Source organism: Symsagittifera roscoffensis, chromosome 4 (genome assembly GCF_963678635.1).
Source record: "Symsagittifera roscoffensis chromosome 4, txSymRosc1.1, whole genome shotgun sequence".
Classification (NCBI taxonomy): Eukaryota; Metazoa; Xenacoelomorpha; order Acoela; family Convolutidae; genus Symsagittifera; species Symsagittifera roscoffensis.
Window position 1 is genome coordinate 6,379,415 of NC_087065.1, and position 25,210 is coordinate 6,404,624.

The 25,210-nt window shown below is 35.9% G+C and overlaps 1 protein-coding gene across 1 annotated transcript in view; it reads left to right on the plus strand.

The window, feature by feature from the left end:
- The first annotated feature begins 12,426 nt into the window (after positions 1–12,426).
- The window catches only part of LOC134844473 (cadherin-23-like), a 108,120-nt gene continuing 95,336 nt past the window's right edge, over positions 12,427–25,210 (plus strand). Inside the window, exons 1-9 of the mRNA XM_063861175.1 lie at positions 12,427–12,734; positions 13,830–13,990; positions 15,405–15,455; positions 15,532–15,636; positions 15,998–16,213; positions 19,826–19,954; positions 20,475–20,660; positions 21,081–21,281; positions 24,724–24,909. Coding sequence (XP_063717245.1) covers positions 12,602–12,734; positions 13,830–13,990; positions 15,405–15,455; positions 15,532–15,636; positions 15,998–16,213; positions 19,826–19,954; positions 20,475–20,660; positions 21,081–21,281; positions 24,724–24,909 — 1,368 coding nt within the window. The 5' untranslated portion in view covers positions 12,427–12,601. The remainder of the gene's footprint in view (positions 12,735–13,829; positions 13,991–15,404; positions 15,456–15,531; positions 15,637–15,997; positions 16,214–19,825; positions 19,955–20,474; positions 20,661–21,080; positions 21,282–24,723; positions 24,910–25,210) is intronic.

The window sequence follows — 25,210 nt, forward strand, 5'->3', positions numbered from 1 at the left end:
TACCTGGTGTTTGCCGTTTTGTTGGAAAATTGGAGTAGACGTATTGAGACGTAGAGACATTTCTAATAAATTGTCCATGCTATCCAACATTTTGCAATTTTGCAATTTTGCAATTTTTGTGTTAATATTTTTTCTAATTCTTGTTTGCTAAATCTAAGTTGGTTAGTAGGTCTTTGTTTGAGACTTTTGTTTGCACCAAATGAGTTTAAGTCCGAAGTGGCTCCTTCATAGAGTGTATTCAGACAAGGTACGTCACGCTAAAATGTTCGTCATGCTATCTTATTTTCGGCCGCATGGTTTCGTGCAAATTCTGAGTCTATTACCGATCCTAATTTTAATCTTATACCTCGTAGGCTCAATAGATCAAGTGTACACTGTTATTTGCTGGTTAGGTATCTGGAACTTGATCCAAAGAAGAACGGCTGTCTTCTAAGATTTATTCAAAGTGATCTGGTGCTAAAACTACAAGTAGTTTCAGCACTACAATTAATTGTCAGTGTTGGTTATGAATCATGATTGGTGAGTAAGACATACTTTATAATGATAGTTTTATCAGGAATATATTTCATTATAAAAACTAGTTTTAGACTGGTTCCATTTTTGTAGAAAAAATTAAAGGGTAAAGAGTCACATTTGGGCCCTTGTTTTGCTGCAAGTATAAATATTTTTTCTTTTTACAAAATCGTTGTTCGAACTCTCCTCTGTGTGCTTGTTGACGATTTGATTTCCTTGTTGGGTTTCCTGGAAGATCCGCGTTGTTATTTGCTTGTGGTTAGTTTTACTGAGGCGGGCAACTAAATGCGTTTAGAAAATTAGCAGATTGATTTTGGTAATTTTTTCATTTCTCAACACAAATTTTTTCCCCGTCGTTTTAATTTGTCAATTTGGTGGTTCCATGTGGTCTTAATTCATAAAAACAAAAAACATGTCGCGATTTTTTTGTCAACATTAGTAAGTAGTTTGAACCTCGATCGCCCGTTAGGAAATTCTCATCCAGCTTCTCTGAGCGCTTTTTGGTTTATTGCTTTCAGCCGGCCGGTACTTTATCGCATTGTTTCCAATATATATATTTTCCAATTGCTCAATTTGGAAAGACTCAATATTTTTTGAGTTACCGTGCCGACCACCTGATTTTGCAAGGCAGTAGTAGCGGACTTAGCTGGGAGGGTCAGAAAAGGATAACGTTCCTTTTGTTTAGGGACTCAAACTCCTGGCTACCCAAACATATACTAATTTTGAAGGGGTTGCGCGTGCCAAAAAAAAACTCAATTTTTGAACAAAAAAATCCAAAAAGGTCCCAAAAACGTCTTTGTCGACCCGTTTTTTCAAAAATTTATCTGCGGAGCACAAAATTTTATCAGAACAGGGTCTTTTTTGTGATAAGGGAGAGCTCGAAAATTCAAGTTTGTCAACCTGAAAAAAAGTTCGAAATTTTTTAAAAGTCCAGAATATGCCGTTTTCGGGCACTTTTGGGATATTTTGACCTAAAAATGCCTTTTGCAGCGCACACTGCCCGCCCAAAACTTATAAAGGACTAAAAAACAGACCACCCCCCCCCCCCCCCCCACCCAATAGACCAAGTAAGTTGTTAACATCCTCCACCAAAGTCAAAGTCAGAAAATTGAAGACTTGGGGTCTTCATTTAAGTCGCTCGTTGGATCCCTTGATTTCAATATGCGTGAATTTAGATCTCATGATTTTAACTTTTTCTCCACTTTTGTCCGTTCCATTATTAGAAAAAATTCTATCCTTGCATTTTACCTCTCTCTTTTTCTCTTTAAGTGTGGCCATTGCAGCAGTATGGCTAGAGAAATGATAATGCAGTCAACAAACCTAAAACTAAAATTACTTGATTCATTTGATGAAAATTGTTTTGACTGCCTTTCAAATGATTGATTTTGTGCAAAACGATCAAGCTGTTTTGCGTCTCAGTGGGGGTTTGAGCCGAATAGCCCTTCAGACAACTTTTCAATTACTATTCTATCGTCAATTGTTCAAATTATTCGGTTACATATCTAAGGTAATTGGCACAGTTGATAACACTAGTGATTGATGAGCAGTGCGTCGCGGTTCCAATCCAGGTTTAAAGATTAGTGGCGTGGTACGTACGACATAAAAAATATGCAAACATCAAGAGGTTAAGATGGAAATCAAACAGTCATAAACTTTGACGCCAACTCGCGTTTTATCTGCTAAACTAGCGTTAGGACTTGAAAAACTAATTTTTCAGCATGGCTGGCTGTGAAATAAAACTCGATCAGCAAATCTCGGTTACCCAAATGAATTCCCTAATTTGAACTACTAACACTTTTTTGGAGGAAAAGAATTAATTAAAATAAATATTTGAAGTAAATGCTTTCGGTTATTTAATTTGTTCGATAGTCGTGAGTATGTGAGCAGCACTGCCAGCGTCGGGCCCTGAGTGGAGTTTTATCCGAAACAAAATTTCCTGTTTTTGTCATTTGCGATTTTACGAACTGAAAACAATTCAATTTTATCGTTTTCTTTTTGTACTAAACGGTCAGTTGATTTTTTTTGTAAAGCAAGCGAGCCGTCTTTTTTGTTTTCCTGGCAAAATCGGCTCTCACAAATACTCATCGGACTGCGTTGAGTGATATCATATTAAAACCCTTTCAGTCGTGATTTAAACGACATCAAAAAACGTTTGAAAAGTTTCTGGATGTCGAGAAAACCGGTTTGAAATTTTTGAGTTTTCTTGTAATTTCGAGCCAGTGAGCATGCTTACATAAGCCTATTTATGCCTAATTTCAGCCTTCAAAATTTAGTTTTTCTCTAATGAAGTTAGTTTTGGTAGTTTTAAGCTTCATCGGAGGAATCAAAAATTTCAAAAATTTGGGGAAAAAAATTGAAAAACTAAAAAAAAAAATTGTCTTCAACGATTGTTTTCCAAGTTGCATAATTCAAATGACTGACGAAAGTGCCTGAGCTTTACTTTTTTACTCAGATTCATTTAACACAGCAAGCCGAAAAAACGACACTAATTGGAAAAATAATTTTGTTGTATTTTTTAAGACTGGTCGGAACAGTCTATGCTACTTGCACAGTAACCGGTTATCCATGTTTTAATTTTTTTCTACAAGACTGGTCGTGTAGCAACGCAAAGCTCTGAATGTTCAAACTACCCTTCAACCAGAATTGTATAGTTGTTTGTTGAGAAGCTATAAAAACGGTTCAGCTTACGACAAATTAGCTTGCCTCAATTCAATTTGGAACTAATTTGTAGGTCTGGATTACGCCCAATGAGTAATATGTAAAATAGTTAATGAGAAAAATAGTTAAAAACTATTCTTAATCCGATCATATGAAAAATGGAGAGGAACTTTGTGTCCGGGTACGTTTTAGTTTTTTGTTTTCTACGCAAAATTAGGCACCAGTAACAATAATCGGAATAATTTAAAAGATATATCATATTAAAGCTCTTTCAGTCGTGAATCGAATGACATTTGAAATTTTCGAAAAAACTTTTCTAGAGTTGAGAAAAACTAGCTTAAAATTTTTGATGTTTGGTCTATTTGAGCCAATAAAAGTGAGCGAGCAGGCTTACAACAGCTTACTTATGCTTGATTTAAGCCGCAAAAGTTAAGTTTCAGACGAGTAAGTTTATTTGTGAATTTTCTTAGCGAATTTTTGGTAATTAAAAATTATGCAAAAAACTGTTGTGCAATTTACCTTTTTTATTATGAATGTTGCATATGCCTAGGCTTTAGTTTTTCGTTTACATCCATTTAACCCCCACGCAGAAAAAAATGATACTAGTTTGAAAAAAAAATTGAAAAATGATTAGAAGCGTTATCAACTCGGAATGTAGACTTTTTCAGGTTAACAACTAGTTTAACGAAATCAGTGGAATAAAATGCTGCTATGTTACAAATGCTATAATGATCATTTTTTGAAATTTTAAATAAAACTACCTTATCTAGGTAGTAAATTGGTGGAGTTCATTTTGGGCTTTATGTAATTTTTCGAACAAATTTCTTGAAAAACGGTTGAATTAATTTCGCATTCGTGGTTTTCGGCTTAGTTTCCGTCGGCTCATTTTCCGTTTTTTGTAAATGGCAATTTTTTAAATATTACTAATTGTTTTTGGCCTGCTTTGTAAAGCATGGATTTTGTTTAGATTTTATTTGTGGTTTTTCTTGGTGAATTTTTGGTAATAAAATATGTGCAAAAAACATTGAAAACTGTTTTGCAATTTGACTATTTTATTACGAATGTTGCATATGCCTAGGCTGTAGTTTTTCGTTTAGATCCATTTATCCCTTACGCAGAAAAAATGATACTCTTTTGAAAAAAAAAATTTGAAAAATGATTAGAAGCGTTATCAACTAGGAAGGTAGACTTTTTCAGGTTAACTACTAGTTTAACAAAATCAGTGGAATAAAATGCTGCTATGTTACTAATGCTATAATGCTCATTTTTTGAAATGTTAAAAAAAACTACCTTATTTAGGTAGTAAATTGTCGAACAAATTTCTTGAAAAACGGTTGAATTAATTTCGCATTCGTGGTTTTCGGCTTAGTTTCTGTCTCATACTTACTTTCCGCCAAGCACTAATTGTTTTTGGCCTGCTTTGTAAAGCATGGATTTTGTTTGGATTTTAATTCTTTTCTATGAATTAGGTTCTGTAATTTGTCATTTTACCAAGTATGAGTTCGAGTAATTTTTTTTTTCGATTGATGGGTTATGACATAGGTTGTATCGGCCTAGTCAAATTGTATTGCATAGTTTCGAAGGCCGAAAAATTTTGTTCCACAAAATCAGATGTTACGAAAATGTATGAGATTGTTTTTTTTTAAATTTTCTTTCGATTGTTTTTTTCTTTTTTTTCTACAACATTTCAATTCGGTAGAAAACTACTGGTTCAATTTCACAAAAAGGTGTAAAAATAACTCCTGCTTATCTGTGTGCTTGCATAATCTTCAATTTTCTTCTTACTTTACCCTACTCTCTACAGCCCTTGAAAAAGTCTTTAGGGAGACTTTTTGACTTTTCCTTGTTTTCTCAAAAACTACTCTCCCAAAAAAAGGAAAAATTGTTCATTAGATAGAACAGTTTATCGAAAAATTTTTTGCATAGGCGGCTACGTCCAATTTTTTTACAACAAAAAAAAATTGATTTTTGACCATTTTTTGAATTTTTGTTTTTTCTCGGGAACTACCTTCCCATGTCTGAAAATTTGAGTTGAATTGAGTCAATTGAACATGGAAACTTGCACTGAAAAATTGACTATGCCCAGTTTTTTTTAACTCAAATATTATGGCCCTCAAAAAAGTAAAAAATACTTGGTTTTTGTACCGTTGTTTGAAACTATTTGACTGTTCTCGAAAATTACCCAGCTAATTCTTACGTTAAGTGTTTAATCGAGAAATCTGATTTTTGAAATACTCTCTGTATAAGCGGCCGCGTCCTTCTTTCGCAGATGGATTTCGAAAAGTCAAGTTTTTGAACGTTTTGACTGTTCCTTAGATTATTTTTCTGGACTTTTCTTATAAACTATCCTTTGGAATCTGAGATGAACGGTTCAATCAAAAAAACAGCTTGGGATACTTTTTCCAGCAGAAGCGGCGATTACTCGTTTTTATAAGAAAAACTTGATATCTCTGATTCTGCAAAAAATTGATTGCATCAGTGAAGAATCCTATTCTATAAATATTCCTGTCTTCTCAACTGTTTTGGCAGAGAAACAACTTACATCTTGCTTTGGCTGGGCGTCTAACATTTTTTTCGAACATTTTGGTTCACTTAGTTTTTTCACATTTTTTTGACTTCTTATTTTTTCTGTTTTTGTTGTATCGCAAGTGGTGCGAAGCTCCGCTTCACCTCTCTATTTAAGACCAGTAGCGGATTTAGGGGGGGGGGGGGGCGGACGCCCTCTCTTAGGCATTCGACCCCCTGCCGACCCAAAGGGTCCCCCCTTTGTACTATTTTGAGATATCCCTTTCTGGGACCTTAAAATTTTTCTAAAGGCGCCTTTGGCGCCAATCTATTCTAACTTTGAGGGGGGAGCGCGCGCGAAAAACAAACGCGATTTTTCGGTCGAAATTTTCCAAAAAGTGCCTCAAAACGCTATTTTTGGCCTGTTTTTTCAAAAATTTGCCTGCGGCGCAGAATTTTTGGCCAAAACAGGGTCTTTATAGTGGTTTGGGAGCGCAGAAAAATAATTTGGTTGCCCTAAAAAAAAAGGTCGACAAAATTTTCAAAATTTTTTTGAAAGTCCGCCCCCCCCCCCTCGAGAAATTCCTAGCGCCTGTTTAAGACTATGGTCGGAACATTCTGTGCTATTTGCTCAGTAACTGGCTATCCTTGTTTTGATTGACGAAGTTTGAACAACCCTTATTTCCTCGAAAGTCGGAACAAAGAATAACCAAGTTTTTTATGGAGCGACCAGAAATAAGAAAATTGGAGTTCGGTTTTTGAAAATTGGCATGGCAATCATCGAAAAAAAACTGTCACATTTCTCTCACGATTAAATTATTTGTTTTTACTTTTTAAGTAGAAAATTCGAAGTTCATCAAAGTATGGGTCTTAACTTTAATTTTCTTCGAGAACGCAATAAATTTTTTCCAGGATCAAATAGGCCTTAATAATGAGTTTTATGGCTCTCATTTGATTATATTTGATTGTATTTTTACGGTGTTGCAATTTTGAAATTCACTTTTTTGATTCGCAATTTTGTTGGCTTTTTTATTCGCAAATTTGTTGTCAACCAAAATTTCGCTTTTTATTTTCATAAATTCTTGTATTGCATCACCCTTTCTTTGATATTTTTAGTGGTGTCTCGTCTTAGCTTTTCTTCAAAATTAAGGAAACAATTTTTATTACTCTTGCTGTACTTTTTCGCTTTTTCCCATTTGAGCCGATTTTTTTAATGGTATCATCACGTATCGCAACCAAATCTCACGATCAGAATTGTGATGATGTAATGTGTTGTTTTGGCTAATCCAGATGACACTCAATTGTTCCCTTTGTTCTCCGCAGGTGTTTTTTTTTCACCAAAATGCGAAGAGGCAATTATTTATCCACGCTAGTGATCAGTTATAGCTTGGTTCAAAAATTGTTTTTCCATATATTGACAACCAAAGCAAAAACAAAATTTAAATCCTTGTGTTCATAATTTGATAAAAAAGCGTTTTGCAGATTTTTTCTTATCGTTACTGATTTTAAAAAATTTAAACAAAATTGTTTTTTTTCTTCGAAACTTTCATATAAAATGTTCGACTTAGTTCCCCTTCTTTTTTCTGTTTTAATTGTGTCGGTCGGGGTTAATGGTCAGAACAGATGGTCACAAGAAACTCTTAATTTGACCACAGGCGTCTTTCTTATATCCGAAAATGCTACGACTGGTAAGCTGTCAGGAACCTTGGGTTCCTTTATACGGTTCTTGTTAACTATATGCTCCCCTTTTGCAAAAAAGGGAGCCAATTCGTTACAAGTTACAAAATTAGTACTTGATGAAGTGCTTAACGTTTCCTATAAAGGGGGGGGTTAAGTCGTTACAAGGTACTATGGAGGACCCACGAGATACCCTTATACCAAAAACCAAATACCGTTTAAAAGTCTTTTAACAAAACCCTGATTGGTTGAAAAAAATGACCACCAAATTACGAACCTACCAAATCTGTTTTCCGTAGTTGTGAATCAGAACTGTTGTTCAACTTGAAGAAAACAGAACATTTTGGACAGGCTTTCAGAATTTATTCCCCACAACAAACACATGACTAACAGTAGCATCGGGATAATTACAGCATTACCGTATAAGTTATTCAGCCTTTCATTCGAACTGTTCGATTCGGAGATTTGAAGAGAATGAAAATGATACAAAGTTCTTTTTTCATTTGCACTCCTTAGCTATTTGCTTGCTCTCAGTATACCGAGGAGGATCAAAGAGTCCTTCTGAGTTAAAGTCGTTCAAAAACTGTGTAAATTCGGGTCTTTTTGTTACCACCCCTCCCCCCCCCTCTCTAAATGATGAAAAATGGAGTGAAAAAAAATTTTGTTGAAAATTGAATTGGTATTATTTAAAACTGCAGGGCTGATAACCCGGGCGTTAAATCAAGCTAGAAAAATGAAACAAAAATGCTAATAAACCGACAATTAAAACTGCGTTGTGTATCTTTTTATGAAATTTATGTGCAAAAAACGGCAAAAAATAGAGAAAAGAGCCAGTTTGACGCTAAATACAGTAAAAAAGCGTTTTTTTAAAGAGTCATTTCTAAATCTTGCATTTCCAAGTAATATTGACTCAATTTTGTAATTAAAATTTTCAGCTTCATATTTCATCATTTAGGGGTGTAAAAGACCAAGAAACTTTCAGGGTTTCGAGGCCTGAAAAGATCTGCGTTGTTTTTTCAATCAATCGCCCGACTAGCTGTTTAGTTATGAATGCTTTGGCTGGGCGTCTAACATTTTTTTCGAACATTTTGGTTCACTTAGTTTTTTCACATTTTTTTGACTTCTTATTTTTTCTGTTTTTGTTGTATCGCAAGTGGTGCGAAGCTCCGCTTCACCTCTCTATTTAAGACCAGTAGCGGATTTAGGGGGGGGGGGGGCGGACGCCCTCTCTTAGGCATTCGACCCCCTGCCGACCCAAAGGGTCCCCCCTTTGTACTATTTTGAGATATCCCTTTCTGGGACCTTAAAATTTTTCTAAAGGCGCCTTTGGCGCCAATCTATTCTAACTTTGAGGGGGGAGCGCGCGCGAAAAACAAACGCGATTTTTCGGTCGAAATTTTCCAAAAAGTGCCTCAAAACGCTATTTTTGGCCTGTTTTTTCAAAAATTTGCCTGCGGCGCAGAATTTTTGGCCAAAACAGGGTCTTTATAGTGGTTTGGGAGCGCAGAAAAATAATTTGGTTGCCCTAAAAAAAAAGGTCGACAAAATTTTCAAAATTTTTTTGAAAGTCCGCCCCCCCCCCTCGAGAAATTCCTAGCGCCTGTTTAAGACTATGGTCGGAACATTCTGTGCTATTTGCTCAGTAACTGGCTATCCTTGTTTTGATTGACGAAGTTTGAACAACCCTTATTTCCTCGAAAGTCGGAACAAAGAATAACCAAGTTTTTTATGGAGCGACCAGAAATAAGAAAATTGGAGTTCGGTTTTTGAAAATTGGCATGGCAATCATCGAAAAAAAACTGTCACATTTCTCTCACGATTAAATTATTTGTTTTTACTTTTTAAGTAGAAAATTCGAAGTTCATCAAAGTATGGGTCTTAACTTTAATTTTCTTCGAGAACGCAATAAATTTTTTCCAGGATCAAATAGGCCTTAATAATGAGTTTTATGGCTCTCATTTGATTATATTTGATTGTATTTTTACGGTGTTGCAATTTTGAAATTCACTTTTTTGATTCGCAATTTTGTTGGCTTTTTTATTCGCAAATTTGTTGTCAACCAAAATTTCGCTTTTTATTTTCATAAATTCTTGTATTGCATCACCCTTTCTTTGATATTTTTAGTGGTGTCTCGTCTTAGCTTTTCTTCAAAATTAAGGAAACAATTTTTATTACTCTTGCTGTACTTTTTCGCTTTTTCCCATTTGAGCCGATTTTTTTAATGGTATCATCACGTATCGCAACCAAATCTCACGATCAGAATTGTGATGATGTAATGTGTTGTTTTGGCTAATCCAGATGACACTCAATTGTTCCCTTTGTTCTCCGCAGGTGTTTTTTTTTCACCAAAATGCGAAGAGGCAATTATTTATCCACGCTAGTGATCAGTTATAGCTTGGTTCAAAAATTGTTTTTCCATATATTGACAACCAAAGCAAAAACAAAATTTAAATCCTTGTGTTCATAATTTGATAAAAAAGCGTTTTGCAGATTTTTTCTTATCGTTACTGATTTTAAAAAATTTAAACAAAATTGTTTTTTTTCTTCGAAACTTTCATATAAAATGTTCGACTTAGTTCCCCTTCTTTTTTCTGTTTTAATTGTGTCGGTCGGGGTTAATGGTCAGAACAGATGGTCACAAGAAACTCTTAATTTGACCACAGGCGTCTTTCTTATATCCGAAAATGCTACGACTGGTAAGCTGTCAGGAACCTTGGGTTCCTTTATACGGTTCTTGTTAACTATATGCTCCCCTTTTGCAAAAAAGGGAGCCAATTCGTTACAAGTTACAAAATTAGTACTTGATGAAGTGCTTAACGTTTCCTATAAAGGGGGGGGTTAAGTCGTTACAAGGTACTATGGAGGACCCACGAGATACCCTTATACCAAAAACCAAATACCGTTTAAAAGTCTTTTAACAAAACCCTGATTGGTTGAAAAAAATGACCACCAAATTACGAACCTACCAAATCTGTTTTCCGTAGTTGTGAATCAGAACTGTTGTTCAACTTGAAGAAAACAGAACATTTTGGACAGGCTTTCAGAATTTATTCCCCACAACAAACACATGACTAACAGTAGCATCGGGATAATTACAGCATTACCGTATAAGTTATTCAGCCTTTCATTCGAACTGTTCGATTCGGAGATTTGAAGAGAATGAAAATGATACAAAGTTCTTTTTTCATTTGCACTCCTTAGCTATTTGCTTGCTCTCAGTATACCGAGGAGGATCAAAGAGTCCTTCTGAGTTAAAGTCGTTCAAAAACTGTGTAAATTCGGGTCTTTTTGTTACCACCCCTCCCCCCCCCTCTCTAAATGATGAAAAATGGAGTGAAAAAAAATTTTGTTGAAAATTGAATTGGTATTATTTAAAACTGCAGGGCTGATAACCCGGGCGTTAAATCAAGCTAGAAAAATGAAACAAAAATGCTAATAAACCGACAATTAAAACTGCGTTGTGTATCTTTTTATGAAATTTATGTGCAGAAAACGGCAAAAAATAGAGAAAAGAGCCAGTTTGACGCTAAATACAGTAAAAAAGCGTTTTTTTAAAGAGTCATTTCTAAATCTTGCATTTCCAAGTAATATTGACTCAATTTTGTAATTAAAATTTTCAGCTTCATATTTCATCATTTAGGGGTGTAAAAGACCAAGAAACTTTCAGGGTTTCGAGGCCTGAAAAGATCTGCGTTGTTTTTTCAATCAATCGCCCGACTAGCTGTTTAGTTATGAATGCTTTGGCTGGGCGTCTAACATTTTTTTCGAACATTTTGGTTCACTTAGTTTTTTCACATTTTTTTGACTTCTTATTTTTTCTGTTTTTGTTGTATCGCAAGTGGTGCGAAGCTCCGCTTCACCTCTCTATTTAAGACCAGTAGCGGATTTAGGGGGGGGGGGGCGGACGCCCTCTCTTAGCCATTCGACCCCCTGCCGACCCAAAGGGTCCCCCCTTTGTACTATTTTGAGATATCCCTTTCTGGGACCTTAAAATTTTTCTAAAGGCGCCTTTGGCGCCAATCTATTCTAACTTTGAGGGGGGAGCGCGCGCGAAAAACAAACGCGATTTTTCGGTCGAAATTTTCCAAAAAGTGCCTCAAAACGCTATTTTTGGCCTGTTTTTTCAAAAATTTGCCTGCGGCGCAGAATTTTTGGCCAAAACAGGGTCTTTATAGTGGTTTGGGAGCGCAGAAAAATAATTTGGTTGCCCTAAAAAAAAAGGTCGACAAAATTTTCAAAATTTTTTTGAAAGTCCGCCCCCCCCCCCTCGAGAAATTCCTAGCGCCTGTTTAAGACTATGGTCGGAACATTCTGTGCTATTTGCTCAGTAACTGGCTATCCTTGTTTTGATTGACGAAGTTTGAACAACCCTTATTTCCTCGAAAGTCGGAACAAAGAATAACCAAGTTTTTTATGGAGCGACCAGAAATAAGAAAATTGGAGTTCGGTTTTTGAAAATTGGCATGGCAATCATCGAAAAAAAACTGTCACATTTCTCTCACGATTAAATTATTTGTTTTTACTTTTTAAGTAGAAAATTCGAAGTTCATCAAAGTATGGGTCTTAACTTTAATTTTCTTCGAGAACGCAATAAATTTTTTCCAGGATCAAATAGGCCTTAATAATGAGTTTTATGGCTCTCATTTGATTATATTTGATTGTATTTTTACGGTGTTGCAATTTTGAAATTCACTTTTTTGATTCGCAATTTTGTTGGCTTTTTTATTCGCAAATTTGTTGTCAACCAAAATTTCGCTTTTTATTTTCATAAATTCTTGTATTGCATCACCCTTTCTTTGATATTTTTAGTGGTGTCTCGTCTTAGCTTTTCTTCAAAATTAAGGAAATAATTTTTATTACTCTTGCTGTACTTTTTCGCTTTTTCCCATTTGAGCCGATTTTTTTAATGGTATCATCACGTATCGCAACCAAATCTCACGATCAGAATTGTGATGATGTAATGTGTTGTTTTGGCTAATCCAGATGACACTCAATTGTTCCCTTTGTTCTCCGCAGGTGTTTTTTTTTCACCAAAATGCGAAGAGGCAATTATTTATCCACGCTAGTGATCAGTTATAGCTTGGTTCAAAAATTGTTTTTCCATATATTGACAACCAAAGCAAAAACAAAATTTAAATCCTTGTGTTCATAATTTGATAAAAAAGCGTTTTGCAGATTTTTTCTTATCGTTACTGATTTTAAAAAATTTAAACAAAATTGTTTTTTTTCTTCGAAACTTTCATATAAAATGTTCGACTTAGTTCCCCTTCTTTTTTCTGTTTTAATTGTGTCGGTCGGGGTTAATGGTCAGAACAGATGGTCACAAGAAACTCTTAATTTGACCACAGGCGTCTTTCTTATATCCGAAAATGCTACGACTGGTAAGCTGTCAGGAACCTTGGGTTCCTTTATACGGTTCTTGTTAACTATATGCTCCCCTTTTGCAAAAAAGGGAGCCAATTCGTTACAAGTTACAAAATTAGTACTTGATGAAGTGCTTAACGTTTCCTATAAAGGGGGGGGGGGGTTAAGTCGTTACAAGGTACTATGGAGGACCCACGAGATACCCTTATACCAAAAACCAAATACCGTTTAAAAGTCTTTTAACAAAACCCTGATTGGTTGAAAAAAATGACCACCAAATTACGAACCTACCAAATCTGTTTTCCGTAGTTGTGAATCAGAACTGTTGTTCAACTTGAAGAAAACAGAACATTTTGGACAGGCTTTCAGAATTTATTCCCCACAACAAACACATGACTAACAGTAGCATCGGGATAATTACAGCATTACCGTATAAGTTATTCAGCCTTTCATTCGAACTGTTCGATTCGGAGATTTGAAGAGAATGAAAATGATACAAAGTTCTTTTTTCATTTGCACTCCTTAGCTATTTGCTTGCTCTCAGTATACCGAGGAGGATCAAAGAGTCCTTCTGAGTTAAAGTCGTTCAAAAACTGTGTAAATTCGGGTCTTTTTGTTACCACCCCTCCCCCCCCTCTCTAAATGATGAAAAATGGAGTGAAAAAAAATTTTGTTGAAAATTGAATTGGTATTATTTAAAACTGCAGGGCTGATAACCCGGGCGTTAAATCAAGCTAGAAAAATGAAACAAAAATGCTAATAAACCGACAATTAAAACTGCGTTGTGTATCTTTTTATGAAATTTATGTGCAGAAAACGGCAAAAAATAGAGAAAAGAGCCAGTTTGACGCTAAATACAGTAAAAAAGCGTTTTTTTAAAGAGTCATTTCTAAATCTTGCATTTCCAAGTAATATTGACTCAATTTTGTAATTAAAATTTTCAGCTTCATATTTCATCATTTAGGGGTGTAAAAGACCAAGAAACTTTCAGGGTTTCGAGGCCTGAAAAGATCTGCGTTGTTTTTTCAATCAATCGCCCGACTAGCTGTTTAGTTATGAATATTTATAAAGTTACGAGTAATTAAACTGATTAATTTTTACGTTTTAATTAGGGACTTCACTGTTCCATCTGAAAGTTGTGGATGGAACTGGAACTGGCAACGAAGTTCCCGACAGCCAGATCACCTATGTAGTGAGCCCCAGTGGAATTGTTTCCATAGATGCCAATGGTCTTGTGAGAATACTGAATGCACCAGATTATGAGAACCTACCGGTATGCTTCGCGAATTTATTTAAATCTGTCATTATTACATTTTACATATATATCATCACTTGTTAGGCGACAATTCGTAACAAGCGACGATTCGTGTCAAGTGATACTTCGTATCAATATAATGCGGGGGAGCCTTTTGTGCGAAAAATTTGTCCAATCTATTTTTTTTTTCAAAATAATCAACATGGAAGGATTGGACAAATTCTGCCCAATTGATCGGTTAGGCGTTCGAACCTCAACTTCAGCTCACATTGAGGTATTAAAGCCAGTGCAATGAATATTTTCAATAGAAACGCAAAATTTCGGTGGATCTATAAAGGTTGCCTAAGCCGGGCTCCTAAAATTTTCTCCAATTAGCTTGCGTCATGATGTCTGGCCAGTAACCTTGCTGTGTCAAACTTGGTAATATTTTCTCCCTGCAAAAAAATGCTGCTTGCCGCGTTCGCTGATGGTGTACTCAAATGCAAGTTGGACAAGTTTATATGGATCAAAATGAAAGATGAACTATTAATTTCCAATAAGAAATGAGGAAGGATGGTCACAATTAACAGAAGAAAGTTCATTTTTATAGTGCTAAACGTTTTAAATTAGTGTTTTATTGATAACTAAATTGAAATCAATTCAAAATGTTGATAAACCAAGATTTAACTGAGCGTTAAGTTTCACGTTTTGATGCAGTCAACAGGTGGAACACAATTTTTCAATCCACCACAACTTTTGCAATTAACAAAATAACGCAACTTTTAAACTTCTCATACCAGCAATCAAGTGTTCGATTAGTTGCTTATTACAAATCATCGCCTGTTACTAGTCGTCGCTTGTTGCGAATTGTCGCCTCACGATTCTAATTGTTTTACGTTGAAATTCTCACGATATATATTTGCATTAGATTTTGGTGTGAATTACCTCTTCAATTCAAAAAACTGAAAACATTTTACCCATCTGAAAAAAAAACATTGTGTTTTTTGTACCTTAGAAGTTTTTCTAATTAATTATCGGTTAGGTCCCGTCTTTTTTATAATGTGATTTTTCCACAAGGGAAAGGACGAACAAGCGAGCTGTTCAGCTCATCCCAGATCTGTTGTGCCCCTGCTATAGAACTACTTGCATTTTTTTGGTTATTTTTCTGGGCTTGAAAATTTTGTCTCACCCTCAAGCAATGAGCACGGATCATTGTGGGCCTCGACCATTCGACCTTTCCCTTGAGAGGCGGAGACGTAACCATTTCACCGCCGCTCCCCTTAGCTAATGTAACCACTTCACCGCGATAATATCCCATCAATGTAAGCTTTGCCTCATAGTTTGACTTAGTCTTCAAATTTTTCAGAGACAATGCAATAAAAGTTTTTTAATGCATATTAAAGGTATTTCGAGAAAACTTATGGAAAAAGCCTCATCAATTGTTCTGTTTCAGCAAACCGATGGTCTCTTCTTGAATTTCACAGCTTCCGTTGACAATATCTGGGTCAGTTCATTAAATCAGTAGCGGCAGTTTAATAAATTTTTATTAATAACTATTTCTGATATCTCGTCTGTTTCAGTTGACCTCTGACAGCCCTCTGCGAATTGAGTACTCTGTCGTGAATGTCAATGACAACCCGCCCTCGTTTGACCCAGTCCCTAATGCAAATTATTCAATATTTGAAGTGAGTTTTCACAATTATGAACAAATTCGAGGCAAATTATTGCTGATTTTCATATAACACTGAAATTAGAGTTATCTAGTTAATCACCTGTCTAAAATAATAAATCTGAGTGGTAAAGTTATGCCACATCCCCGAGCAACGAGCACGGATCAACTTAGATCGCCGGGTTGACCTCCATATATACATCGAAAATTCCTATGGAATTGTATGGAATTGCATGACAAGAAGATTCTCAAAAATGGAAATAGTATGATAAGATGATTTGGTCACCGCGGGTTTCGAAACGTCGACCTGCTGTTTTACAAGCCTAGATCTTTACCACTTCACCGCCGCTCGAATGTGACAGTGTTTTTATATTTAGACTAGTGAAGGCGGAATCCCAGTGGACGTAATTCAAGTCAAGGCCACAGATGTGGACAGTACAAATTTGACTTACCATTTCGTGAACTCTTCCGGCGAAATCGTGCAGACGATAGGTCCCTTCTCAATTGGAGAGATTAGTGGTTTGGTGCAATTGGAAAATGCCGTTGACTATGAGACTGACCAGAGGGTGTACCAAATTGAAATTATTGTCACGGTTAGTAAGAAGGGGAGCTGGTTTCTGCTTTTCCACCCACTTGCGAGTTTTGGGCTCTTTTTCCTTCAAACCCCCCCCCCCCCCCCCCACCCTCCACCTCACATGAGCTTCAATATATTAATGAGTTAACGAGTGGTTTTACGAGGTTGAGTATGAAGACCAAATATGTTTGTCGTGGCCTTATTAGTCTGTATGTAAATTTTCATAAGAATCGGACAATGTGGTTATCAAATTTACATGTAAGAATTCGAAGGTGGGGGAAAAGGAAAAAAAGCGGAGTGTTTTTGTGGTCTCCGGAAAAAATCGGATTTTTTGACTTGCCATTTTTGACGCGAGAAACCATGTGACATGTCTTGATGCCCTGAGCTTAAGTTTCAAAAGCATTATTTCACCCGTGATTGTTTTCCGTATGGTTAAAGGTAGGGGGGATCTAAGATTTTCTCGAATGGGAGGTGCAGATATTCAAAAAAATCGAAAATTTTGTGGAGCTTTTTTTAGGTTGACCAAATTGATTTTCTGATCTCTCACAAATCACTAAAAACTTTGACCAATTTTTTGCACCCCAGGCAAATATGTGGCAAAAAAACCAAAAATATAGTTTTAGGCATTTTTGGCAAAATTTTGATCAAAATTCGCGTTTCTTCGGCGCGTGCTCCCCCTCAAAATTAGTAAATTTTGGCGCTAGGCGCCTTTAGAAAAATTTGAGGGTCAGTCAGCCAAAGATGGATATCTCAAAACACTACTACAGGGGAACCTTTTGGGTCGGCAGGTGTTCAAATCCTTGAAGGAGAGTGGCGTCCGTATGGTTAAAGGTAGGGGCGGATCTAAGATTTTATCGAATGGGAGGTGCAGATATACAAAAAAAATCGAAAATTTTGTCGACCTTTTTTTTAGGTTGACCAAATTGATTTTCTGATCTCTCACAAATCACTAAAAACTTTGACCAATTTTTTGCACCCCAGGAAAATATGTGGCAAAAAACCAAAAATATAGTTTTAGGCATTTTTGGCAAAATTTTGATCAAAATTCGCGTTTCTTCGGCGCGTGCTCCCCCTCAAAATTAGTAAATTTTGGCGCTAGGCGCCTTTAGAAAAATTTGAGGGTCAGTCAGCCAAAGATGGATATCTCAAAACACTACTACAGGGGAACCTTTTGGGTCGGCAGGTGTTCAAATCCTTGAAGGAGAGTGGCGTCCGTATGGTTAAAGGTAGGGGCGGATCTAAGATTTTATCGAATGGGAGGTGCAGATATACAAAAAAAATCGAAAATTTTGTCGACCTTTTTTTTTTAGGTTGACCAAATTGATTTTCTGATCTCTCACAAATCACTAAAAACTTTGACCAATTTTTTGCACCCCAGGCAAATATGTGGCAAAAAACCAAAAATATAGTTTTAGGCATTTTTGGCAAAATTTTGATCAAAATTCGCGTTTCTTCGGCGCGTGCTCCCCCTCAAAATTAGTAAATTTTGGCGCTAGGCGCCTTTAGAAAAATTTGAGGGTCAGTCAGCCAAAGATGGATATCTCAAAACACTACTACAGGGGAACCTTTTGGGTCGGCAGGTGTTCAAATTCCTGAAGGAGAGTGGCGTCCGCCCCCCCCCCCCAACCCCCTCCTAAATCCACCAATGACTTAAGGCAAAACTGCTCTTTTTGGGGCCTAAAACTAACGTGTCACTCATATGAGCACGTAAAAAATCATATCAGAAAGTCTACTTAACCTAAAACAACCAAACTTTGACGGATCAGCTGCTCAAGGTCACCGATAATGCCAACAATTTGGCATTAACTATTAACAAGTTACTTTAACGTGGTGAGCAAATATGGCATTCAGTATATTTTGGCGTGCCTTTAGAAAGTTTTTAAGGTCAATAAGTCAAAAATTGGTATCTCAAAATACTACAAAGGGTAGACCCGTTGGGTCACCAGGGGGTCGAATCCCTCAGGTCCGCTTTTGGCTATAGGAGACGTAAAAAGCCAAACTGCAAATTGGAATAAATGACACTTTTTTCTTAATTTCTATTTTAATGTTTGCCTAAAACTTTATCAGATACGTTCAAGGGTTTTCTGATATCTAGGGCCTTGCAGATATGGGATACTTGTTTTTAATGAGCTTTTGATAACAGAAAGAAAATCGACTATCCGAGTTCAAAGATAAAAAGTTTTCACCTGCAGTTGTCTTTGCTAAAACTCTGGATCCTGAAAACAACTTGTAATTTGGATTTTTTCAAATACTAAATACGCATATTAAAGATTGTATCTATGATGCTAAAAAAATCTTTATGCATGGCGAGTATTCCCGCGTTCGTCATTGTTTCAAATTGAAACAAGGCAACCTACTTAGTCGTATTATGTCCTCTACGACACATTTTTGAGGTAGAAAAAAGCGACAAGAAATTATAACAACATAACATGAAGACGACAAATGAGACTTGAACAACATAATATAATCTGCTAGTTTTTAAGCAATTTTTTTTCTCAGAAACTTAACTGGGCAATTTAAATTATTTTTGCAAATTTTGAAAAACCACGAACAAAGTTTTGTCGACCTTTTTTTAGGTTGACCAAATTTATTTTCTGAGCTCCGCCAAATCGAAAAAAATACCCATTTTTACCAAATTTTTGGCTCCGCATGCAAGTTTTTGAAAAAACAGACCAAAAGGACATTTTCAGGCTTTTTTCAGACCCAGTGAAATAATGGGTCCCACAAAGAGTGAAACTTTGGTCGTGGTAATTTTTTTCCGGTTTTGAAAAAAATGACGGCATATTTGTATTCAAACGATTTTTTTTTCGGATAAATTTTCAACTTTTCAACTGAAAATTTTGCTAAGTTTTTTGTATTCAGTCTAAAATATATAATTTTTTTAGTTTGAATTTTAAAAGAGTTTGTTTATTGTAGGAAATTTCCTCGAAAATAAATGCGCTCGAAATATCCAAGTTTTTTTGCAGCGCGTAGCGTAGCGTAAGCGGTTAATTAATCTGAACTAGAATTGATTTCCAGTCGATGCATGTTTTTTGTCAAATACTGCGATAGCATATACAAAAATATCTTTCCCAATATAACAATGGATTGAAAGTGCAATTTTTTTTTTACTTTTTGAACTTTTTTCTTGTTGCCAAAACTGGACCCAGTCGGATCCATGAGAATTTTGTAGGACACGAGGAAACTTGTTAAAACATAAAACTGAAATGGAAGAAAGGAAATTGCAGTGAAAGCGCAATGATAAAATCAACCTACTTGAACTATCTTTATACAGCTTAATTTTCGTCAACATGCGTTGAAAAAGAAAGTCGTTTCCTGGAAAAAGGTTTAGATTTAGAATTCGTTCAACAGAATAAACTTTTTCCAAGAGAAAATAAGGACCCCTAAATGATGTTTTTGTTGACTTCTTTGGATGAGAACAAGCCATGGAGAGCCTTGATACGCCAACAGCTTCCTTGTTTTAATTTGAGACAAAATGTACCAATAATTTACAGCCTGTGGCTAACAGATTTATCATTTGTGAAAAGGTATCATATTGGATCTCGAACCACCATCCTCTTAATTCCGAGAAAATGGCACTCATCATTTCTGTTTCCTTCAGAACAAAGTTAACCTAATGATTTCTTTGCAGGACAATGATCCCGATTGGCCTATGAGCAAAAACGCTAACGTGCGTATTAACATCCTAGACGTACAAGACACCCCGCCAATTTTCGATGAACAGTATCCTGTGTTTTCTGTGAATGAAAATGTACAAAACGTAAGTGATTCAATATATTCAACATAAACTCTCAAAATAAATTTTTTTTGTGTTTTAAAGTTACAGCAATAAACACAAGCAAATTCTGAAATCGTATTTGTTTTTACTTGATTGCGGCACAATAAATAAAAATTTTTGACACTTTTGCTATATTAAAACCGAATGATAATAAGTTTTAACATCTAAAAGGTATTGTATTTGTATTACAATGTATTACAAAACAATGTACTAAAATGTATTACATAAAAGAACCCGTGGATGTAGAAGCGGATTTTAGACGAGGGTTTGGTATGAACGATTTCCTGCTCCCCCTCCCCTTCACCCACATGGATTCCTCCCCCTGGCCACTCAAAGGGTTCCCCCTCCCCTCTAGCCATTTTTTATGACATCCAAAGGCGCTTTTTGCGTCAATGTACAAAAAATATAGGGGGGCACATTAAAAATACTAAATGTTTTTTTGGTCAAAATGGCCAAAACGGCATATCGGTTCTTGTTTAAACAACAAATATGCTTTTGCTAGGGGACGCTAGTCGGAACAGTTCCAGCAGAAGATGGAGACTCCACCAACAAAAACGAAGTCCACTATTCCATCTCGCATGCAGACCCAGACGGTCTATTCGTGATTAACAAAACTTCGGCTGAAATTTTGACAGATGGCGAAATTGATGCTGAAGTTCTACCTCGTCGAGTATTTTTAACAATTGAAGTAGGTGAACTTAAAAATAATATAACAGATAGTTCCGATCACAGTTCCGAGAGTAGTCGGAACAAAAAAAACTCTTGGACAGTTCCTGTCCAATGTTTCAAAAAATGGTCGGAACAATAATTTCTTTAGAGAATAGTTTTTTTTTCCAAAAGGCTATGCAATATATTCTTACACTTGCTAGAGTTGGGTTTTTGCGCTAGCTCGTTTGCTAAAAACGTATCAATTTGTAGTTTTTCACGTACATTGTACAATCCAAAAGTTCTATTCTAAAAATCAGATCTTTTCAATCTAAAAAAGTACAATTTTGTTGATTTGGGTAATCTGGTTGATAATGTTTTACCATTAATGTTCTACGATTAAACATTATGGGAGGCATTTGAGTTAAACCCCAGTTTTACCCGTCAAGTTGGCTTCTTTTAGGCGATTGAACAGTGCTCAGATGTGGATCCAAATGCATGTAGTACCTCCGAAGTCTCGGTTGAGATATTCGTTGGCAATTTAAATGACCAGGCGCCTCACTTTACTTCCGCCAGTTATGGCGCCACGATTTCTGAGAACCCGACAGTTGGAGCTGCGATTACTGTCCCAAATTCGACCATTCGAGTTTATGATGATGACGTGGTAAGTTGTATGTCAAAACGGGTAATTCAAAAAACATCAGCTTCTCAGAGTTCAGTTTGGGACTTCTTTGTATTTGTATGGGTGCGAATGAGGTGGGAGGTGGAGGGGGATCTAGGGGCTTCGAACTCCTGAACCCACAAAAGGTCCTTGCTTACTATTTTACCACATTTAGTATTGGTTGATCAAACCTCTAAATTTTCCAAGGACGCCCTCAGTGGAAATATTAAATTTATAAGGCATGTCGCCCAAAAAACACCCGTAATTTTATTGCACTCTTTTGGGCAGAACATTTTCTAGGGTTTTTGTGCTTTTGAGAAGCGTGGAAAGTCAGTTTGGTCGAGCTGACAAAAATGCTTTTCAAAATCCTCCCTCCTCCGAGAAAATGCTTCATTTCCACCAGTGTTGAGCTGTTGTCAAAAAAAATGGGCCATCATCATATCATCTCTATGTTTCATACAGTTCTAGGATCATTTCATATTGGGAATTTTTGAAGTAGTTTGGGCTCTTTTGCTAGCATAGAACTAAAATGAAGGGATAACCGCACCAATGAAGGGTTTTAGTATTCTTGGAGCTTCAATCTCCTGGGGCTACAATGGAGAAGAGTCGGTAAGCTTCATCTGCAAGGAAAAAACTGCCGTGAAAAGCGTTTTGAAATACATGAATTTGTTGAACGAACTGTTTTATAGACCCCATCTGTGACCAAGTATCTTTTATACTTTTTTTTTATCTTTTAGTATTTTTTATAGAACACACTGAATTCGCGGAGTCGATTTGCATTTCATCTTTGTAAGGATTGTTCTCACTTAAAAGTACTTTTCAGAGTTTACTTGATTTGTTGGACTTTGTGAGAATGCTTTCTTTGTTCCGTCTTCAATTTTATCTCGAATGTTCTCAAATTTGGTTTCGGCGTCGATTGCTATAATTCTGAAGAAGTCGTCCAAGTCAACCATAAAATCGTCTTCCGGGGGAGGGTCTGGTTGTTGCTTGTTAACCCCGTTATCTGGATATAGTTTTCAACGGTGTTTTGATTCAACGTGGGAACAGCCTTCACGCCAACATGGTTTTGCGAAGTATCACTTGCGTCCTCAATTTTTACACAGTCTCTTTCTATCATCAAATACACAGAGATTCCCCTTTTTGAATAACTGTCCATTCTTTTTGAACTTTTTTGTCCGGGAAATAAAAAAAACTAGATCTTTTTTCTTGCGTTAAAGTTTTGGTTTGGGTAGTACACAGAGGGAGTTTTTACATTATGTTGCTGAATTCTGGTTCCTTATTTATGTACCAGTACATACGCGAAAATGTTTTCTGTGGTTATGTTTTCTAAACAGAGTTTCTCAGTATCTCTACGTTCCTCATATTTGTGATAAATATGTGCCTCAATAGTTCTGCCTCTAGGTCTCAAAGAATACGCATTTTGCTAATTCAAAAAAATTATGTTTTCGTTGTCTTTCTGACGTCAACTTGAAATTTTAAAACGTTCGTACGTAAATTTTTTTTTAAATGGCCAAATTTTTTTTCAGCGAATGAAAAATTTTGGCGAAGTTGATTTCAAGATTTTTTTATTGGATTTTTGTGGCAAAGCCTTTTTGTCCCTCTTTAGCGAGTGCTAAGTAAAGCTGAGATTTCGATTTTTTATCAATAGCTCATCTTTGTAGTCCATTGATTTTTGCAATATTCTCTGGCTTCCGTCTCTTTACCTCTTCGGTTTAGATGTCTAACATTGCTGTGTAAACTCGCTACTCTGTCACTGTGTAGCATCTTCGTTTTCTGCCGGTAGTCCGGGGATTAGATTTTGTATTTGTTCAGTATCTGGCGGGTTCATGACATCATACTTGTCGAGCGAATTTTTCACTATAATTATTAGGTGAAACTTTTCTGCGCTTTTTCTGAGTCATGAAGTGTTTCGTTGGTTCCAAAAAATTCAAAACCTTGTAGGTTTGATTTCTTGGAATGTGCTATCTAAAATTTCTTATATGGTTCCAGTTAGACAACTTAGGAACAAAACTTAAGTGGAACTTTTTTTAAAATGTTAACTAAGAAATCTAGTTGTTGAAAGTAGAATTAGAACAGAACTAAAAAACAAAAAGAATTATCCAACTGATTAATAAGATAAAAACTACCCAAGAAACGTAAAACAACGTTCAAAAGCTTTGAAGTTTTTGGCAGGTTTCATTTTCGTTCTTTGGTTGACTTTTCATCTGTAGAATTTTAACTGACAGAACTGCGATACAGAGTTGTCAAATTACAACGACCTAACATCCCAACATTGAAGGCTTGCAAGGACATTAGATAATTTATTATCTGTTTGCAAGTGAATCATTAAGCTTGCCTTTGCGCTCCATTCCTTGTCGCCTCCAGAATTTTCTTACAAAACGAAAAAAGAACAGGAACTGTTATAGAAAACAGTTTATTTTTCAGAAAAACGTATGTGTACGCTCAATTTGTAATTCTTGTGCAGCTGACAGTGATTTTTGTGAGTTTCAACAAAAAAAATATCAGATTGTTTTTGAGCCTTTGAAAAAGTAAAATTTCTGCAGAAATATGGGTAATGGAGTGTTCTACGCAATTTGCACTTCAAATCAGTACTATTGGTTCCCATCCACAATTTTTCAACTTCTTTTTGAGCACAAATTTCTGGGGCACTAGTCAGAGGTGTCTCGAGGTAGTAATGAGATGTTTCGTTGGTCGAGTGATTCCGAAAAAGTTTCAGATCCTCGTAGTTTGATTTGTTAGACTGTTTGAATGTGGCATCTAAAGAGCTCCTTCTTAAGGTCCCAGTTAGACAACTTAGGAACAATAGTTAAAAGGGAGTGGGTTTTTTTAAAAACTAACTGAGCTAATCAAGTTTTTAAAATTAGAGTTGGAACAAAGTTGATAGATAAAAGGAACTATCGAACTCATTATTGGGATAAAAATTTGCCAACAAATGAAAAGCAATGTTCAAAAGCTTAAAAGTTTTTGGCAGGTTTTATTTTTTTTCATTGGTTGACGTATCATCTGTAGAATTTAAGTGACAGCAGTGCGATACAGAGTTGTCAAATTACAACTACTTAACACCCCATTAATGAAGGCTAGCAAGGACGTTAGATAATTCATTAACTGGTTGCAAGTGAATCATAAAGTTTGCATTTGCGCTCCATTTCTTGCCTTCTCCAGAAGTTTCTTAAAACAACGAAATAAAGACAAAACTTATTTTTTTGGAAAAATGTAAATTTGTAAATTTGTAAATTTGTACGAAAATTTGTTTTTCTTGCGCAGCTGACAGTGAATTTTATGAGTTTAAGCAAAAAAAATTATCAACATTTTTAACAGCTTCCGAAAAAGTAAAATTTCTGAGCCAAAAAGGGCAATGGAGTGTTCTATGCAATTTGCACTTCAAGTGATTACTCTTTGTGCCAATCCACTTTTTTTCAAATCCTTTTTTGTTGCTTATTTCCAGGGCAATAGTCAGCTGACGGTGAGTATTCTGGATGCAAATGAGGATGACTCATTCTCAGCTGGGCAATATGTTTCACTGAAGGCATCGGTTCTCTCAGTGTCCAAAGGCACAAAAAGCACTGTGGAAATCATCATAAGCAACGCTTCTTTCTTCGACTATGAAACCAACAAACAACTCATTATATCGGTATATTAATAAAACAGTTGTTAATTCTGTTTTAAAGCAAAAAAAGTTGAAATTTGTCTACGCATGGTTTTTTGTGCTTTAAATCAATTTTTTTTCAAGTTTAAAAAATTTCCAATCTAATCTCGTTTGTAGTAGTTTTTTTTCGATATCTTCATAGAAGCGAGAGTGATTTTAAACGGCGTTTGACACATCCTATTTTAGGAGAAAATTGAACGAGGAACCGGGAAAAAAAAACAAAAGTAGTGCTCATTTATCACTTTATCATAAATAAAGTAGAAAAAATCGGAAGGGGTCATATTTG